The sequence below is a fragment of the Myotis brandtii genome, unplaced genomic scaffold, assembly GCF_000412655.1.
Source record: "Myotis brandtii unplaced genomic scaffold, ASM41265v1 scaffold681, whole genome shotgun sequence".
In the NCBI taxonomy this organism is placed as follows: Eukaryota; Metazoa; Chordata; class Mammalia; order Chiroptera; family Vespertilionidae; genus Myotis; species Myotis brandtii.
This window is the reverse complement of record NW_005370660.1, coordinates 704889-723045: the sequence shown is the minus strand read 5'-3', so window position 1 is coordinate 723045 and position 18157 is coordinate 704889. Positions and strand designations below refer to the sequence as shown.

At 38.2% G+C, this 18157-nt stretch overlaps 1 protein-coding gene across 1 annotated transcript in view; it reads right to left on the bottom strand.

Annotated features, from left to right (window-relative positions):
* Nucleotides 1–18157, bottom strand: part of MOB1B (MOB kinase activator 1B) — a 30239-nt gene that overhangs the window by 9551 nt on the left and 2531 nt on the right. The window contains exons 2-4 of the mRNA XM_014529473.1: nt 12063–12256; nt 8397–8490; nt 3955–4088 (exon numbers count right to left, since the gene is read on the bottom strand). Of these exons, the coding sequence (XP_014384959.1) occupies nt 3955–4088; nt 8397–8490; nt 12063–12256 (422 nt within the window). The remainder of the gene's footprint in view (nt 1–3954; nt 4089–8396; nt 8491–12062; nt 12257–18157) is intronic.

The following is an 18157-nucleotide window of genomic DNA, read 5'->3' as shown; positions in this document are numbered from 1 at the left end:
GGGGCGGGGGGGGGGGGGGGCGGGGGGGGGGACCAGGCCTGCAGGGGGGCAGTTGGAGGTGACCAGGTCGGCAGGGGGGTGCAGTTAAGGGCGACCAGACCGGCAAAGGGGGGCAGTAAGGGGCAACCAAGCTGGCAGGGCAGTAGTTGGGGGCGACCAGGCCAGCAGGCAGAGGCGGTTAGGGGTAATCAGCTGGCAGGGGGGCCAGTAGAGGCGATCAGGCAGGCAGGCAGGTGAGCAGTTAGGAGCCACGGTCCCAGATTGTGAGAGGGATGTCCAACTGCCGGTTTAGGCCTGATCCTCAAGAGCAGGCCTAAACTGGCAATCAGATGCTCTGACCCGTAGGTTAGCTTGCTCCTGGGGTTCAGCTGATCAGGACTGAGGGAGATGGGCTGGATACGCCCTAGAGCCCTCCCATGGTCGCTCAGAGCCCTCCCATGGTCGCTCCCCGGCTGGCCAACCTCACAAGTCCCTCCCCAGCCCAATCGCGCACCAGTGGGGTCCCTCAACCTGGCCTGTGCCTTCTTGCAATCCGGGACCCCTTGGGGAATGTTAGAGAGCTGGTTTCAGCCCAATCCCGCAGGCCACACCCCTTGGGAGGGCACAGAGGCAGGGCTCATGGCTGGCGAGCACTGCTGTTGCAGCACGAGCCTCTCCTGATGGATCGGGACTGATTGGGCATGAGCCTGTGGCAGGCACAGTGGGGCCAAGATGAGCGGAAGCGGCAGGCAGGGGCTGCAGGCAGCATTGGACTGCGGGTTTCGGCCAGATCCCTGCAGGCCACCAAGAGGGACCCCACTCATGCACGAATTTGTGCACCGGGCCACTAGTTTAAAAATAAGAGTGGCTTGGCCGGTGTGGCTCAGTGATGGAGCGTGGAACCATGAACCAAGAGGTCACTGGTTCGATTCCCAGTCAGGGAACATGCCCCTTGTGGGCTCAATGCCCGGTGGGGGGCGTGCAGAAGTTAGCCTATCTATGATGTTTCTCTGTCATCGATGTTTCTATCTCTATGCCTCTCCCTTCTCTCTCTCTCTAAAAATCAATAAAAATATATTTAATAAATAAATAAAAATATGACTGGTCATTCCCTGGCTGGGTGGCTCAGTTGGTTGGAGCGTCATCCCATAAACCAAAAAGGCTGTGGGTTCGATTCCTAGTCAGAGCACATACCTAAGCCATAGGTTCCATCCCCAGTTGGGGTGCATATGGGAAGCAACCGATCAGTTTCTCTCTGACACTGATGTTTCTCTCCCTTTCTAAAAATCAAAAAAATAACATTCTCAGGTGAGGATTAAAATATATTTATATACTAGAGGCCCAGTGCATGGATTCGTGCACTGACCTGCACCCTCTCACAATCCAGGACCCCTCAGGGCATGTCAGACTGCCAGGTTTTGGCAAATCCCCGCAGGAGGTTGGCTGGCCAGGAGGAAGGGACCACAGGAAGTTGGCCGGCTGGCCGCGGGAGGTGGGCTATGGGAACGCACTAACCACCAGGGGGCAGCTCCTGCATTGAGCATCTGCCCCCTGGTGGTCAGTGCGCATCATAGCGACCGGTCGACTGGTCGTTTGGTCATTTGGTCTCTTAGGCTTTTATATATATAGATATTATAAGTCACAAAGAAACATAGCACAAACCAAAATAAAGGGATGCTAAATAGCATGCTTACACACTTCAAAATGATCAGTTATGAAAGTCCACAAAAGGCTGATGTATACATACTCTACATTAAAGAGGGCTAATGAAACATGACAACCACATGAAAAATTGTTAAAAATTTTCTTTCATTGTAAAGAATATTATTGGGAAAATTTGGAAAATCTAAATAACATCTGTAAATTACACAACAACTGTATCAGTGTTAATTTCCTGACTTTGATAATTATGCTGTGATTTTCTAAGGAAATACACATTGAAGCACAAATGGATAAAGGGGCATCATATATGAAACATTCTTAAAATTTTCAAAAAAGTCTTAAAATTCAGTCAAAAATAAACGTTAAAAATGCAGGGTGGGGCAAAAGTGGGTTTACAGTTCTTCGTATGGAAAATAATACAGTAATCCTAATATATAAAAACACAGGGCCCATAACGATCGACTGGAGGTCAAACACTGGAAGTCAGTCCTGCAGTCAGTGCTAGGTTGCCATGGCGACCCAGCACTGACTCCGGAGGGGGCTGCGGATCAGGCCCAGAGAGAGGCCCACAGAGAGAGGCAGGGTCTGATCCGCAGCCTCCGTGGCAGCTGTTGATCAGCCCTTGCCACTCTCTTTCTCTCCAGGCTTCGCCAGCAGCCCGCCTCTGTTTCTCTCCGGGCCTCCACAGGGGGGCTGTTGATCAGCCCCGTCTCTCTGATCAGTCCTGGAGACACTGACTGGCATAGAAACCGACCAATCAGAACCAAATCTGGGTGAACTGTGAGGAGCCAATGGCTGCATAGGGGGCAGAGCTTTTGATGTTGACTGGCATAGAAACCGACCAATCAGAATCAAACTGGCCGGCAGGGGAGGGCAGTTGGAGGCAAGATCAGGCTGGCAGGGAAGGGCAGTTAGGGGCGATCAGGCAGGCAGGCAGAGAGGTTAGGGGCAATCAGGCACGCAGGTGAGCAGTTAGGAGCGAGCGGTCCCAGATTGCAAGAGGGATGTCCGACTGCCGATTATCAGGCCTAAACCGGCAGTCAGACATCCCCCAAGGGGTCCCCAATTGGAGAGGGTGCAGGCTGGGCTGAGAGAACCACCCCCTCCGTGCACAAATTTCATGCACTGGGCCACTAGTTAGTAAGTAATAATACAAGAATAAACTCTGTGTTTCACATACTCACAACTATATATCTACTTTTGTCCCACCCTATACATATAGCAGATAAAAGTTAAGTTGAGGGCACTTATCCAAAACCATTATGATATATAAATAAAACGCCTTGAAAAATAGACCTTTAATTACAAATGCTACAAAGCAGTAAAATCATTCAATAAATGTGTTTAAAACAATCCATAATAACAACTATTTATATTACTGTCTCTCCTCCACCATACCAATTCTCCAAAAATTAAGAGCATAAAATATAGACAAAAAGTTATTTACTGCTACAAGAAAAAATTCTTAGTTTTTTAAGAAAACACAGTTGTAAGAAGTTTGAGAAGGTAAAATCTTGTGAACTGTCTAAATGTGAAAAATTTCCACTTGAAAGGCTAACTCTTAAGAACAAATATGAAAGGCACTGGCGGGGTGCTCAGTTGGTTAGAGCGTCGTCCCAATAAGCAAAGGTTTCAAATTCAAACTCCAAACCTGGTTACTGGACTCTTGTAATTATTATCACCCAAACTAAGCAGATCTCAGCAAACTCATACAAGGGTACAAATAAGAAACAACCAATAAATGCATAAATAAGTGGAACACCAAATCAATGTTTCTCTCTCTCTTCTGCTCTCTTCTTCTCTCTCTCTCAAATCAATTTTTTTTTAATATGAAAAAGCAAAAGTTAGTTACTAACCAGCCAACCCTTCAAATCATGTTTTCTTCTCACCTAGTTTGATTTCAGTCTGTAAAATTCACACCATTGGTCATAAATTAAAACTCTCTCTTTGCCACAAATATAATGTAAAACTTTATATAAGGCATACAAGCTCCTTCCCTAAACAAAAAATGGATATGACTGTTGCAGATATTGGCTGCCAACCCAATAACCATTCTTTTTTTTTCCATAACATGGGCCAGATTTTCTTACTGTTTGAGGTACACTAATTTCTCATTGATTAAAATATAAGGTTTATCTTAATGATAATGATAAACTGGTATGAAAAGATAGGATGTTTTTAAATGTATGAGATTAGAAATATTTTGATAAATATTGTAATCGAGTATGGTTCCTGGAATAGAGAGAAAATGAATTCTAGAAACATAAAATTAGATAAATCATGATCAATTCCAATTATACAAAACAATTATACCTATTTTTGAAGGAAATAATGTCTCATCATCCAACTGGTCCTGAACCCAAGTCATCAAGTAATCAATATACTTTGGTGCAGAGCACTTAATGGGCTTCTTTATGTTTGTTCCATCTGCCCAATGATACTCATATCTGTATTAGAAAGATAAAAAGCACACAGAATATTAGTATATACCCATACACAGTTTGTATATTTTTATATGATACATGTATGTGCATTATGAATGAATACAGGACATGTTTTAAACAATATGTTCCTCCAAATAAAGATTTTTGCATTTAGCTTTCATTTATTCATTTATTTATTTATTACTGATTTTAGAGAGAGAAGGGGGAGAGAGAGAAGTATCGATTTGTAGTTCCACTTATTTATGCACTCATTGGTTGATTCTTTTATGTGCCCTGACCAGGGATCGAACCCGCAACCTTGGCATATAGGGACAACACCTAACCAGGGCCACATTTGGCATTTCAATTTAATGATTTCAAATGGTTACTGTACTCTTTTGCATTTATTATGACACAAACTAAGCAGATTTCAGTAAACTCATTTTTTTGTGTTTCAATGCTTTCCTCTAATGTTTTAATTTGATTATACAACTTTCTTTCATATATAGAATTTAAATTTTAGAATCATACATTGTCATAGTAGAAAACCTAGCTTACTTCCTTCCCACTTCTATGATGATCATCCTTAACGTTTTTATGGCTATTTTCTTCAAAAATATTTCTCCTTATGCAGTACAATTCTTTACAACTTGGGGTTTTTAACTTAGGGTTAAGGATAGAAGAAGGAAAAGAGGGAGGGAGGGAGGGAGGAAGGGAAGGAGGGAGATCATTTTTCATTTCTGTAGTATCTTTATAGAGATCCTTTGGCTCTTTTTTTTTTTTTTTTTAATATATTGATTTCAGAGAGGAAGGGAGAGAGCCATAGAAATATCAATGATGAGAATCATTGGTCAGCTGCCTCCTCCTGCACGCCCCCTACTGGGGATTGAGCGGCAACCCGGGCATGTGCCCTTGACCAGAATTGAATCCAGGATCTTTTAGTCCACAAGCCAGCGCTCTATCCACTGAGCGAAACCAGCTAGGGCACCTCTTACTTTTAAATAATTAGGTAAATTGTTCCTATACCAGCTATGTAGATAAGATTTCTGTGGGAAAATGATCAGAGCTGTAATCTAAGTGGCAGTAATTCTCCCTAATTCACAGGAATGGGATATTGGTGTAATATCAGAAAACCTCCCAATAAAATGCTAGTCAATTACAAAGGGGAAGAAAATGACTAATTTGAGGTGAAAAAACCTTGCAGACACTAACATGATAAGGTAATTAGGATAATTAGGCCTTTTAAGAGATTACAGTCAGGCCTGCTATATTCACTCTTTTATGCACAAAGACTAGTACAGGGGAAAAGACTGAGGAACTATTCCAGATTGAAGGCACCTAAAGAGATACGTCAAATAAATGCAATACATATTCATAGACAGGATCCTGGAGCAGAAATGAAAAACTGAGATATTATTGAGATAGCTGGTGAAATGTGAATGGTGTCTATGAACTGGAAGAAGTGGTTTAGAGAATTTATATGCTGGTTGTATAGAAGAGTATTCCTGCTTTTAGAAAATACACAGTTGAATATATAGGCATAAAGGGATTAGCGTAATGTCTATAATTTAGTCAAAAGATTCAGAAAAAAATTAATGTTAATGACTATACACATAGAGAGGAGTGATGAAGCATGCAAGTTAATAATTGAGGAATCTGGATAAAAGAGATATGGGAGTTCTTTGTGATGTTCTAGAAACTTTTCTATACATTTGAAATTATTTGAAGTTTCAAAGTCTGAAATAGTTTGAAAATAAGTTATTTTTCAAAAAAATTACCACAGGAAATATTCAAAGCATATTATTTTGAACATGTTTGACCATGACAAAATTGTCAATTTTTTTTAAAGGACTAGCTTCTGAGAAACATCTAAACTCATTTAGAGTCAATTTGAGGAAGAAAGCAGACCACTCTAGGTAATACTTTGTTCAATGTATGAATTTGGTCAATAAATAAATTATTACTATGCAGTAATAAAATTGAATCTCTTGGGTAGCTAGTGATCTGACACTGTAATTTAAAAGTTAGCAGAAATACTCTGAGCAATGAAAACATTAGCACAACAAGTGATTAGCAATCTAAGGTTACTACTACTAATAATATTTCTATACACTAGTAAGTTTGGACAGCTTGTTTTGTTTTGATATTTATGCTTTGTTTATAATTGGGGGGAGAGAACATATTTTATAAAAAGTCAGCACTAAAAATAAAACCTCTCTATATATAGTTTATAAATATCAATTCATATTCTTATTAGAAAACTAGGGGCCCGGTGCACGAATTCGTGCATGGGTGGGGTCCCTCTGCTTGGCTGGTGATCAGGGCTGATCGGGGCATCTCGCCCAGTCCCGACTGGGGCCGATTAGGACCAGCCAGCCGGTGGGAGGGACCACAGGAGGCTGGCTGGCCGCAGGAGGTTCGATGTGGGAGCGCACTGACCACCAGGGTGCAGCTCCTACATTGAGCGTCTGCCCCCCTGGTGGTCAGTGTGCGTCATAGCGACTGGTCGACCAGTCGTTCTGGTCGTTCAGTTGTAACGGTTGCTTAGGCTTTTATATATATAGATAACACAATGTAGCAATTAAGAGTACAGTCACACTAGAGTCAAAGAGTCCTGGATGACAGAGACCTGGTTCTGTTTTTGGATAACAGGACCCTTGCACATGTTACTTAACTTTTCTAAGACTCAATTTATTTTCCTGTAAAATGAGGATAACAATAGTTTTCTTACTTTATTGGTTTGCTGTATAAAGGCCTTACATTTAGGTAGTACTGAATAAATGGTAGCTGGCATTGTTATTGTCAGCTATAGTCATAATAAAATCCAGTTTCAAAAATTTATTTATCAAAGCAACATTTATTGAGTGGTAACTAGATGGCAGGCACTGACTATTCTTGATCAAAAGAGATTTAAAAGAATAACCAATCTGACAGGTTAAATAAGACATGTATAAATAATCTATACATATAAAAGACTAAGTGACTGACCATACATCTGTCTGACCGCCGACCAACCGACTGACAGGTACATATGACACGCACTGGCAATTTAAAAATAAACGTTGACTCGCACATACGGGATACATATAAAGCTCCCATCGAATTTTAATAGTATTACTCCTTCGGGAATGCCATGTCATAAATTAAAATTGAAAGTAGGTGCAATCATCATGCTACTGAGAAATCTTAATAGTAAATGGGGTCTTTGTAATGGTACCAGATTTATTATCAAAAGATTGCAACCTAACATAATCAAAGCTGAAGTATTAACAAGATCTGTGGAAGGAGCAGATCGTTATGATTCCAAGAATTGATTTTTCCCCATCTGGCCTCCCATTTATATTAATTCGAAGATAGTTTCCCATGATGCCAGCATTTGCAATGACTATTAATAAATCACAAGGACAAACTGTAGACAGAGTAGGAATATTCCTACCTGATCCTGTTTTCAGACATAGTCAGTTACATGTTGCTTTCTCTTGAGTTCGAAGAGCGTGTGACGTTAAAGTTGTAAATACTTCATCACAAGGAAAATTAGTCAAGCACTCTGAAAGTGTTTTTACTCTTAATGTGATATACAGGGAAATATTAGAAGATGTTTAATCAATTTATCAGTCCTTGTTTTTATCAATGTTTTTATTGTTTTTATATCATGTTTTTATATCATGCCTTTGTTGTTATAGCATGTTGTTATTATTTATCAAGTTATATATTATTTTCATATAGATTTTACTAATTTTCTTTCAACTCTGACACTTCTGTTATAGAGAAAGGCGAATAGCGATATTAAAATATTTCTTCTAATTAATTTCCTTTTAATGTGCATGAATCCATGCACTGGGCCACTATATAATCATAATGTAACAAAGAAATAAAATTGTAATGACAAAAAAGTTAAATAGAAAGATCACATTTAGTATGAAGAAATCAGAAGGTTTCATGGAGAAGGAAGTACCTGATGTGGGCCTTGAAGATGGGTAAGATTTTTGGAAATGTGAGCAGAAGATAAGAGGGACATGAGAAGCAAAATATCTAAGAGAAGAACGGAATGAACAAGTTTTCAGAGTATAACTAATAGAGGGAATAGCAAGCAAGGCATTTTCTGTAATCTTGTCTGGACAGACCAGAGGAGATGTGTAAGTTAACAGAAGAAAGGCAGGATGGAGGACAATACAGGAAGGGTCATAAAGTTCTGGCTAAGGAATCTGAACTTACTATATTACTCATTGGTAAGCCAGCGAAGGGGATGCTAAGTACAGAAATTAACTATCTTCTTATCTATGAACTATAAAATAAAGTAAAAATGAGAACTGATCATGAACCACATCTTACTTTGGGCCAGCTGACATCACTGGACAACTTTCCTCTGTACAGAAATCTGTGATTGTTCCATAAAGCATGTTGATCTGATTGAAAAAATCCACAGCTGCAAAGCAAATATCAGTTATAAGTAAAATATTTAATTTTACTAAGCAGAACCTAGATTTATCAGTATTCTTTCTAAACATATACAGATTTCCTAGCTTTTGTTAGTGATTTTTAGCTAAATTCCACTATGGTCAAAAACTGTTATATCATTTCAATCATTTCAGTTTTTTAAATGCACCTATGTGTAATCTGAGGTGCTTAGGCCACATGTCCCTCAGGTCAAGTCTATTAATCAAGTCTATTAAAAATGGCTTACATTTTTCTAATTCCCTCTTGATTTTTTTTCCTCCTCATTCTATCCATTAGTAAAAGAGTGTTTAAATCTCCCATTATGACTGTGGATTTGTCTATTTCTTCTGTTCAGTCAGCAGTTTTATTTTATAGACATAATTAGAGACATAAATTCAGAACACCATATATTCTTTGTGAAGTGAACTATTTATCATTTTAAACTCTTCCTCTTTATTGTTTTGGGTTTTATTTTTGCCTTAAAGTCTACTTTGTCTGATATTAATATGACTGTATCAGCTTTCTTTAGATTAGTGTTTAACTTTTTAGTTTCAACCTACTTTTGCCACACCCACTATTCAAGGATAAATATTACATATGGTGACTTTGAACTAACCCCTGTTCCCTCTTTATTTAGAATCCTAAAATCCCCTTTTTCATCCCATTAATTACCCATGACCAGCACTTTGCTTTTTTAATTTCAGACTTTCTATAGCAAAGAAAAAAACTGACTTCAAAAGGAGTCATAATTGCTTATGAAAGTAGAACATTAATGAGCATTACACGAAATTTAATTGTACAAGTTTTTCTCTTCCCTTTTACCTCATAAAGAGCCAAGATTTACTAAGTAATGACTCTGCAACTTAATAATTCTTAAGTGTCCTCCACAAGAACTTTTAGCTTTGAAATAAGATAAGTCTGAATCCCAACTCCAGTTGAGTTACTTAATCTCCCTGAACCTCAGTTCCCTACCTTTAAAATTGGGTTTATTATGGAGCATCCTATATAATAAAGCAGTGATATGCAAATTGACCATCACACCCTCGCACAAGATAGCCACCCACATGTGGCCACAAGATGGCTGCCCCCATGTGGCCACAAGATGGCCGGCAGGGGAGGGCAGTTGTGGGCGATCAGGCCAGCAGGGGAGGGCAGTTAGGGGTGACCAGGCCAGCAAGGGAGGGCATTTGGGGGAGGACCAGGCCTGCAGGGCAGGGCAGTTGGGAGTGATCAGGCCTACAGGGAGGCCAGTAGGGGGCAATCAGGCCTGTAGGGGAGGGCAGTTGTGGGGAACCAGGCCTGCAGGGGAGGGCGGTGGGGGGGGAACAGGCCTGCAGGGGAGGGCAGTTGGGGGCCATCAGGCCAGCAGGGGAGCAGTTAGATGTTGATCAGGCTGGCAGGGGAGTGGTTAGGGGGTGATCAGGCTGGCAGGGAGAAACTGTTAGGGGCAATCAGGCAGGCAGTCAGGTGAGCGGTTGGGAGCCAGCAGTCCTGGATTGTGAGAGGGATGTCCCAGATAGGAGAGGGTGCAGGCTGGGCTGAGGGACACCTCATCCCCCCCCCGCCCCCCCACCACCACCAGTGCATGAATCTCATGCACCGGGACTCTAGTTAAAAATATATATGGCCAACATTAAGTGGGCATTAATAAATATTCATTTCCTTCCACAAATTAATATATGACCTCAGAATTCGGTGCCACATAAATTATTTATAAGCCATCCATCCAGCTTTTTCCAGAACCCTGAACCTTCTGTCTTCTTTAAGCTACCACTCTTTCTAGCAGCAGAATGTTCAAAAGCAGGCTATGGTTTCTGGCTGTGAGACCAGTTGTTGAATTTGTAAAGATTTCCCATCTTCGACCATTTATCTTCACCTGGCAGGTGAACTGAAGCCAAAAAGCCAGTAATATACCAATCTTATCAATAAATTCCCTTCACTCTCTTATGTACCCAAAATGTTTACTTAACCACTGTCAGTGAGTGGAAATATCTAGTCTCAAATCCTCTTTTCTTCATCCAGAGTCATTTGGGAAGATTACTATAATTAAGGAAAATTTTAAAACCCAATACTTCAGTCAAATGCTGTATTTTCAAGGCAGAATTTCTGTTCTAAGGGGACACTCTGAAGCTCCAGTTCAAAGTAATTTTTGTCTAGCTATAATTGCAAAATGCCTGTGAAATTTTAAAAGTTCCTGAAGTTCTAGGCATTTCAGTAGTATAGTCGCTCTGTTCTGGCAATTGAGATAGAGAATACAGACAGAAATTGATGATCTGTTTTTATACTTACAAGTAAGAATCTCATGTAGTACAGAAGCTCTATGCTGCCTTCCTTAGATTTTTAAAATAAGCGAGTTATCAAGTAAATGATACTCAAGTAAATGATACAAAAAAGGCACAAACAAGTACAAAAAAAGAATGCACATAATCAATGGGAAATTTATTCTGTATATTATTTTGAAGTGTCACAGAACCATCTTATAGGTAAGATGACCAGTAAAGCAAAAATCACTTTACTTCTTTAGTAACTAAACCCTCTGGGTCCAGGAAGATAACCACATTATAATAAACACTACTTGTATGCAAATGCTCTCACAGTAACATTTTTAGACACCTCAGTAATAAAATCCTTTAGATTTCTAAAAGTTATTAGTGGGTAGCTGCTCAATTTATAAATCCAATGATATATTTCAAATTATAATAACATCACATATTACAAGAAAAATATTTTGTTTTTTCTTAATCAAAGCCTTGACATATAGTGTATATTTTCAATTAAATTTTATTTTATTTGCTAGATTCACATAAATTACTCCAATTATTAAATTCTGATAGTTTCTTCACTAATGCTGAAAAACCCTGAATATTAAAAGTACCACTTTTATTCCCCAACTTTCTCTGGCTTAATTTCCAAGAATACATTTACTTTTTACTTACATGTTTTTCTTCCTTGGTGCTAAGACTCTCATAAATATATTTTATTAATTTCACAAATCACTAGTGACTTGTTTTAAAAAAAATAGCATTAACTTAGATAACTGAGTATGCTACTGAAAGAGGCAATTTAGCAGAGTGCTTAAAGTGCAGACTCTAAAATTCTATAGCTGTATATTAGAGCTCAGGGTCTGCCACTTAATAGCTGCATGACCTAGGCAGATTACTAATCTTTCTGTCTCAGCTTCCTTATGTCTTAAATTGGAATAATCATAGTACCTACATCATGAGGTTCCAAATATGAATAAAATAATCCATGTAGACAGGATAGCAGAGTGCCAGACACATAATTAGTGTTTCATAAATATTAATTGCTGTGATTATTTTTTTCCACTAAAGATGGTAAATCTATGCTTTGTATGTCATTATAACAGAAACAAGAATTTTAGAAAACTCTATATTGAGAATAAAATACTGGTAACATAAAGGCTAAAGTGGATTGAGCTATCACTACACTGTGATATTAGGTTGCTAACTAGGTTCCAGAATAGACAGCACTCCAACACTCACCTATAATGAGGCTACTAATCTAATTTACAGTCTTCTGCGAAACAGAAAGGCTACTTACTGTTCACTGCAACCCACTCATTGAGATCTTCTCCCTCAGGAAGCATGACAGCCATCCGGAGATTGCCACTGCCAAGTGTGGCTTCTGCATGCTTTAAGAGCTCATACTGGTGAGAACCCTCTGGTATGTTCTTCTTTGGTTTAAATGTTTTAGAGGAGCGGCTACCACTACAAATACACAAGAAAAAAAAGGCACTTCACTATTTAAGGCATAACTTTCAACAGAGTCAACTACACTATATTACTGGATAAAATAACACAGAGGTAATCCTAAATGTCCACAAATAAAGAGCCCTAAGTTGTATTGGCTACATTAAATCCTGGCAATATAGTTGCTGTAACCAATGTGTTTGAGACCCAAAACTCCTACAAACCTTCTCTATATTCCCTACTGCAACTTCCTAGGAGAAAAAGAATTTTTAGTTGTAACTATCCAACTCTTCACAATAAACTAATGATTCAAGATTACAGGTTGTAGCCCAGCTAACATGGCACAGTGGTTGAGCGTAACCTCTGAACCCAGAGATCAGGGTTCTTTTTTTCTTTAAAAAAAAAATTTTTTTTTCCCCAGAAAAGAAGGGAGAGGGAGAGAGAGACAAAAATATCAATGATGAGAGAGAATCACTGATCAGCTGCTTCCTGCATGCCCTGTACTGGGGATCAAACCCACAACCCGGGCATGTGCCCTTGACCGGAATCAAACCCGGGACCCTTCAGTCCACAGGCCAACGCTCTATTCAATGAGCCAAACCAGCCAGGGCAAGATACAATTTTACATGAATAAAACACAAAAATCCTAGAGCAAGAAAGAAAAGCTACATGTTCTTCTACCCAATTATATATAGGTGGCGTCAGCAATCTTAATCCATAATTCTAGGTATGTAGACAAGAAGCTAGACATTAATATAATTGGTTTGCTCAAATTTCATATGTATTTTTAAATGGATCAAATGAAATTAGTCTTAGAAATGATTTTAAGAATTTTTAAGAGATGGATTCTTTGGTTAATGCTGGCAAGTTCTTATCAAATTGTATTATATCCAATCATCATCCTTTCTCAATACTCCCCTTCTCTCTTCATATGAAAAGGAACAGAAGGACATCAGCTGGGCCTGCACTCAGGAGGGTCAGAGCCTCATCTGTCCCCAATACCATCTACTTATTGAACCACTCTGCTCTGAAGTTTTAGGCTTCCAAATGTTTTCTTGATTGCTGTCCTACCCAAAATTGGTTTCCACAAAGCTAAGTAAATCTACCTCATAAGAGCTTATGCTTGGGTAGAAAGAAAAAAATAAATCTGAGCTCGATTTTGTGAAGGTCAGCTTTGACACTTATCAGCTATGTTATCTCAGGCAAACTACCCAACTTTCCTTGGGCGTATTTTTTCTTTAACAGTGAAAGACTAATAAAAATAACAAAACATCACCACAACCTGTATCATGGAACAACTGTAAAATAAGAAAATAATATGTGAAAAAAGCTTTTAAAACTGTAAAAGGCTTTGCAAATGTTAATATTTTCATTATCCTTCCTTTTCCTGAACCAGAATGACTCATAATAAAAAGAAATGGTAGTGTAATGTGCAAAAGCTTTCTTTCAATGTCTATTCCCATCTTCATCTCCTAAGACTGGATGCAGAAAAACAACACCTTACTTTGGAAACAAATGCTTTTACACATCAAGTTCAAAACAGATTTTTTTTTAAGTTTGCTTTGTTTTTTGTTGCTATATCTGTATCAAGGTTCAATGATCTCAGAATAATTGTGGGGCTAGATTAGAAATCAAGAAAACAATCTATTCCTCATTTTGCTATTTTCGTCTTATGTTACATAGGCTTCAATTTCTTTGTTTTTGAAAGTCTGGAAAATAACTTTTTACAAAAGGGTATAGTTTAGAGATGAGATCATGTTTATAAAATGGTTTTAGTTCCCTGGGGACTTTCATCTCCCTTCTCTGTTTCCCATTTCCATGCACATTCATAATTCCAAAATGCTTTCAAGTTCCCATTTAATTTTCCTTTTCTGGATCTTCTGCTTTTTTGAGGCAGAATAAACCATTTTAATACTAACCATTTTAATACTCTATATTTTTTAATATTCTTTTTTAAAACGATATTCGGCTTTTTCTTCAACTGTTACCTGAAACTTCTACCAGTATCCACTCTACCCTAAAAGTACAATACTGCTCCCTTTCCTTATTCCTAGGTCCAAACGCCAACTGACGACCCCTCAAATTCAAAAGCACAAATATCAAAGCATGTACACAAAAGACCTCACCAAAGAATATAAGCTATTACAGCAACAATGTATGGCCAAATGCTTATATATCACATTGTATTTTAAGATATTTGATACAAATATTAAAAAACATTTTTTGTAACAGAAAGTATGTTGGCCTTCCACTCACCCATCTAAGAAGAAATCGGTGTATCAGAAGAATCTCAGAAGAAATATTGTGTATCCTTCCAGAGTTTATGTCTATACAAGCATAAGAATGCTTGTGCCCGTTTCTGTTTTTACACAATTATTGTATACTAAAAATATTAAATCTTGTTTATCACTTAATATATCCAGGAGATTGTTTACATTAAGGTAGAAGTAGATATACTTCATTCTTTGTAAGGATTTTAGTATAGATATATATTTTAATCAGTCACTTATTGATAAACATTTAGGTTGTTTCTAGTCATTTGTTACTATAAATGATGCTATAGTAAATATCCTTGTGTATTAGCATACTTAAAGGATAAATTCCTAGAAGTAAAACTGTTATGTAAAAGGGAATGTACATTTTTTTAAAATATATTTTTATTGATTTCAGAGATGAAGGGAGAGGGGGAGGGAGATAGAAACATCAATGATGAGAATCATCATGCCCCCCCCTCACTGGGGATTGAGCCCACAACTCAAGGTCACGGTTTGATTCCCAGTCACAGAATGTACATTTTTAAATTTTATATAAGGCCCATTTCCCCCCCAAATAAATTGTACCCTTGTACAATCCCATTAATGATGTATGATGAGAGTAGTTATATACTTTTTTTGGTCTTCGAGAACAGCAATTCAATGCTAATTTCTCTTGGACAGCTCCCAAGACAGTGTCATAACTACATGAGAATTTAGAGCTTTTTGATTGGAATGTGAATGATATATTACATATAAGGGATGTTGTATTGATAATTCATAACATTAACCTGAAGTATTTTCTTTCCAAATAAACATCCAGAATTCAGATTTCTTTTCCCCAGTACTCTTATTCATAGTTGAAGGCCAATCAATTTCTACAGCAAGACAGGGTGGTTTGACAAGTAAATAACTGAGCCCAAAGGGAAAACTCTGAGCACATATCCCTTATAATTAGCCAGTTTTATCTAACTTTTATAAATTTCAACAGCATCATTTATTTTCTCTTTGAGATACTAACGAATAGATTAGGCCCCACAGTGACACCTAGATTAACGCCCATAAACTGGTTCTAACCATCTCAACACTCACATCCATCATTACCCTTACTTTTAACCCTTTATTTTTAACTAGAGGCCCAATGCACGAAATTCGTGCAAGAATAGGTGTTCCTTCCCCCGGTTGCCAGCACCAGCTTCCCTCTGGCACCCGGGACTCGGGCTTTCCTCCGGCCGCCAGCAGGCACCCAGGACCCGGGCTTCCCTCACAGCCCGTTTCGTCGGGAAGGTTGTCCGGAAGGACGTCTGATCTAATTAGCATATTACGCTTTTATATATATAGATAACTATTAATGAAGTTGGTATTTTCTAAGTTGGAGCAGGGGTTCTCAACCTTCCTAATGCCGCGACCCTTTAATACAGTTCCTCATGTTGTAGTGATCCCCAACCATAAAATTATTTTCGTTGCTACTTCATAACTGTAATTATGCTACTGCTATGAATCGTAATGTAAATATCTGATATGCAGGATGTATTTTCATTGTTCGAAACTCACAGGTTGAGAACCGCTTTTTGATTGGAATGTGAATGATATATTACATATAAGGGATGTAGTCACTAGAGAATCTTAAGGCTGAAGGAATTGGGGGTGGAGGAGATGTATAGAGAACTAAAAAAGGGCATTAGTAAGAGTTAGAATAGATATCTGTATATTTTGATACTAAAGAACATGTCAATATATTAAAAATTACAAGCAAATTAACATCAATTTATTTGAGTCTCTATTCCTTCAAGATTAAGGGAATTACTCTGACCACACAGCTAGTTAAATGGCAGAAATGGGATTCAAGAACAGTCTATTATCTTGAACAAGTTACTTAACAATTCCAAGCCTCAGCTTCCTCATCAATAAAATGGGAATAATAGCTACCTTACTATTGAACCCTGTGGTAAGAACTCAGTATTAGTTATCTTTGCTCCCCCTCTAGGAAGCAACCTGTCATTTACATCAGTATCTCCTTCCATGGGTCTAAACTCTAAAGTCTAACATTAGCGATCAGGTATTTGATAAATATTTATTAATTGACAGTTACAATCAACTTCAGGCTGAAAACTTCTTATCAGCATAGTAATGATGATAATTAATATTAACTAATATTTACTGTAGGCTTTGTGCTCAGAAGTATTTTACAAGCACTATCTTATTTAATACTCATAACTTTATGATGTACATACTATTACTTCATGAGTAATAAAAATGAGGCTCTAAGTACTTGAATAATTTGCTCAAGACTAGAAAAGTGGTAAATTGAGGAGCCAGAATTTAAATCTAGGATTTAAATCTTTAAAGCCCACTCTTTTATCCACTCCCCAACACTATATGGTGTTTACCTTTATTTTCTATCCAATTAATAATTTTCTTTTTATATCACCAGTTTAATCAAGTCATTTATGAAGCAACACAAGTCTAATTTATGCTGAAAGAGTTACTAGCTGGCACATTTTTTAAAAATATATTTTTATTGATTTCAGAGAGGAAAGGAGAGGGATAGAAAGAAACATCAATGATGAGAGAGAGAGTCTCAATGATCGGCTCCCTACTGGGGATTGAGCCCGCAACCCAGGCATGAGCCCTGACTGGGAATCAAACCGTGACCTCCTGGTTCACTGAGCCACACCGGCTGGACAGTGGGCACATTTTTAAAACAAACTTCAAACTACCTAATTCCATTTCCTCTCCTCTCACCTTTTCTAATTTAGATGAATACTTAGTACTGCCATTAAGAAAAAATAAAATTCCACCACAGAGCAGTTTCCCCCCAAAGGTTGTCAAACACACTTATGCTTTTAGAAAGGTAATTATGCACCAGCAAAACATGTTAGAAATTATCAAAATTAAGTAGAATGTGTTCTAAAAACAATAAAGTTAAAGACTATGATTACCAAAAAGACAATATTTTAAAAAAATTTTATTGAATTTATTGAGGTGACATTGGTTAATAAAATTATATAGGTTTCAAGTGTACAATGCTACTAGGTGTACCAGTTAATAATGGTGGATTTTGTAATCAAAGAAAACACGATAATTTCAAGAGAAACATCAAAAGTGCTTTATTCAAAGTAATGTCCATCGCTAGCTACACATTTCCTTCATCTTTCAGGTAATTTGTGGATACCGTCCCAATAGAACTTTTCTTGTTTTGAGGCAAACCATTCAGAGACCTAATTTTCTACTTCTTCATATGCTTTGAAGTGCTGCTCAGAAAGTGCGTGTGCCATTGATCAGAACAAGTGGTAATCTGAAGGAGCAAGGTCTGGTGAATACAGCAGATGGGTTAATACTTCCCAGGCAAGATCTTTTAATGTGTCTTTAACTGGTTTTGAAGTGTGTGATGGTGCATTATCATGAAGCAAAATTACTTTGCCGTGTCTTCTGGCACATTTGGTCGTTTCACGATCAAAGCGTGGTTCAAGTTGATTATTTATTGTCAGTAGTGATCAGTATTAACGGTTGCACCTGGTTTTAGAAGCTCATAATACACCACACCTTCCTGATCCCACCAAACGCAGAGTATTGTCTTCCTTCTGAAGCGATTTGGCTTTGCAGTCGATGTTGATGGTTAACCTGGATCAACCCATGATTTTGTGTGTTTGGGATTCTCAAAATAAATCCACTTTTCATCGCCAGTCACAAT